The 2,500-nt window shown below is 49.4% G+C and overlaps 1 protein-coding gene across 18 annotated transcripts in view; it reads right to left on the bottom strand.

Moving 5' to 3' along the window:
- The window catches only part of LOC133136277 (protein AF-10-like), a 57,234-nt gene that overhangs the window by 6,476 nt on the left and 48,258 nt on the right, over positions 1 to 2,500 (bottom strand). For all 18 annotated transcript variants that reach the window (XM_061253607.1, XM_061253600.1, XM_061253610.1 and 15 more), the window contains one exon: positions 1,269 to 1,444. In XM_061253607.1, the coding sequence (XP_061109591.1) occupies positions 1,269 to 1,444 (176 nt within the window). The remainder of the gene's footprint in view (positions 1 to 1,268; positions 1,445 to 2,500) is intronic.

The raw sequence follows: 2,500 nt of genomic DNA, 5'->3' as shown, positions 1-2,500 counted from the left end.
ATTTAAAAGGAGTGCTGTGCTCACGTTTAATTACCAACCAAATATTAGTCTGTGCTGGAATGCACAGGTTTAAAAGCCATTTAGGCTCTGAGTGAAACAGATGAGTTTCAGACGTGTGGGGGCATTCAGACTCATCATCAGAGAGTGAATAAAGTAAGATCCTCCAGATCACAGTCAGATCCAGATCCCACTGCACCTCAGTCTTCACTGGACCCACTGCACCCAAATTCTTCACCGACCCCACAGCACCTCAGTATTCACTAGAAAGCAGTGACCACCGATCCTATGTGAGCGTTTTAGGATAGATGCGGCTCTTTAGGGGCCTGCTCGGAGGCAAGGCACCCTAGGGGAGGGTGGGTGGGCCCCTCGCTGCCCCAGGGGCCCCGTGCCATCTGGTCGCTCAGTGGCTCTGGGCTGGGGCCCATGCTAATGTGCTCAGTCTAACAGGATTAGCCGCGCGCGCACTTACCCGCGCGCCATTAGCATTTTTATCATGGCAGCTGCTAGTCTTACAGCGCAAACAGGCCAAAACAAAGCACCCAGCCTAGCCGCCACGCTAACAGCCAGAGCCACCAGAGATGCACTGGACACTAAGAGCTCCGAAAACCATTAATAACCATGAGAAGATGGCGGCCAGCAACAAAACCTGAAAAAACGCAATCACGTACAAAGTAATCAAATTACATAGACAATAAAATGCCATTAAACCGAATGACGCAATAGCTACCACGCTTTCATTCAATGGTAATTATCGCCATTTTGCAACTACGGAAGCAATTACGCACAGATTAGGCGTAATGAAGCCACAATGTAAACGGCAAAGTAGCGATTCTAGACATTCATTCAATTTGACATGCGCGCATTGACTGGACAGACAATGCAGGTGCGATTATTCAATATCGTCCAAAATGAAACAATGTGATTTAATTAATCTTGAGCAACGCCCACAAGATAACATGTCATTTACATGGAAAATAAGAATGATAAGAATTAGCAGTACTACAGAATTCTGCACCACCAAAGAGTCAGTCCTCTTAGTGTACACAACCTAGCAGCTAAATGAGGAGCACGTTACCTCAACTGTTAGTAATAACTCACTTTAATATCTTCTTGGGGCAGGAAGCATTGTAGTTAAGATTTAATTTGGGACTAAATCTCAACCCATCAGCTCCTCCCGAAAAAGGAAGCAAGCAGAATGCAGGACGTAGGAAGCGGAAAGGAACCAGGAAATGGGAAACAGGATGTAGGAAGCAGGAAGCGGCCCTTACGGTCCCCAGAGGTCCCCTGCTGGAGGAGAAACTGCTGGCCCTCGTTCCACTGCCTCTCCAGGAGCTGCTCGATGCTGGTGGCCAGCGGGGGGGCCGAGCCGGGGCCGTTGGCGGTGGGACCCAGGACACCAGCGCCTGGTGGGTCATAGCGGATCTGCAGGCCACTCACGGGGGACCTAGAGACAGAGATGTCCCACAACAACTCTGGTTAACTTTCTACAAAAAGCAAAGGGAGATTACAGTGATAGAAGTGTTTATTAGTAATAAAATACATGCTACACTGTGGTAAATACGGATTTGCTTCGTTGTTTTATTCACTGGTCGTTAGCGGTGGTTAACACATTGTTGAGAGTTATGGCCACATCTTGTGCACAAAGCGCATTATGGTCAAACAGTGTGACCCATGAGCTCTTGAAAAGGGGAGAGGGAGAGAAAAACAGGACAGGCGTTCGAACACACGGGTAGAAAGACCGGCACCCTTAAACCCGGCTCGCCGTTACTCAGACGCACTTCTGAGAACGGTCCTCAGGGGCCAGTGTATTTTCGTTGGAAAGCGCGCCGTTGGCCGTGCGCGAATAAAGACGTGCTTGCGTCAGGCCCCGAGGCGCTAACGGGCTACGGCAGTAAATCCCGCTCAGCTGCGATCCAGACAGCCTCCTGATCGGCGTTATTATTATGAATGTGTCCTGCGTCAGACACTTCATCAATACCCAAAGCGCGCGCAAATCCATTTCCTAAACAACGCTGCCCGCGCATCCGCCATCAATCTCCCCAGCCGCCGCCGCTGGATGAATATTAATGGCGCCTGGGTCCCGTCATGATGCGCGCCGCGGGCTGCACCGTCCCCAGTCACGCCCGCGCGCCCATCTGTCTGGGATCCGCCAGTTTCCTTTTTTACAATGCGTTTGAGTGTCTGCTGCAGCCATTCCAGAGCCGCACACAGGCACCGCAAACACGAGAGCACCCATACTCCCTGTCACTCAATGCTTACACACTACGTTTACACATATCTGTCCACTATCTTTTCAAATGCTAAGTTTTTGCATTGCGTAATATAGACTCAGGGAGCAATTTATATGGTAGACCTGTACACCAGCTTGTTAATATTTAATCGGCCAATTGTGTGGCAGCATAAATGCATGCAGACGTGGTCAAGAGGTTCAACTATTGTTCAGACCAAATGTGAGAATGGGAAAGAAATATCACCTAAGTGACTTTGAACATGGAAGTAT

Source organism: Conger conger, chromosome 9, assembly GCF_963514075.1.
Source record: "Conger conger chromosome 9, fConCon1.1, whole genome shotgun sequence".
In the NCBI taxonomy this organism is placed as follows: domain Eukaryota; kingdom Metazoa; phylum Chordata; class Actinopteri; order Anguilliformes; family Congridae; genus Conger; species Conger conger.
This window is presented reverse-complemented; position numbering and strand designations above follow the sequence as displayed.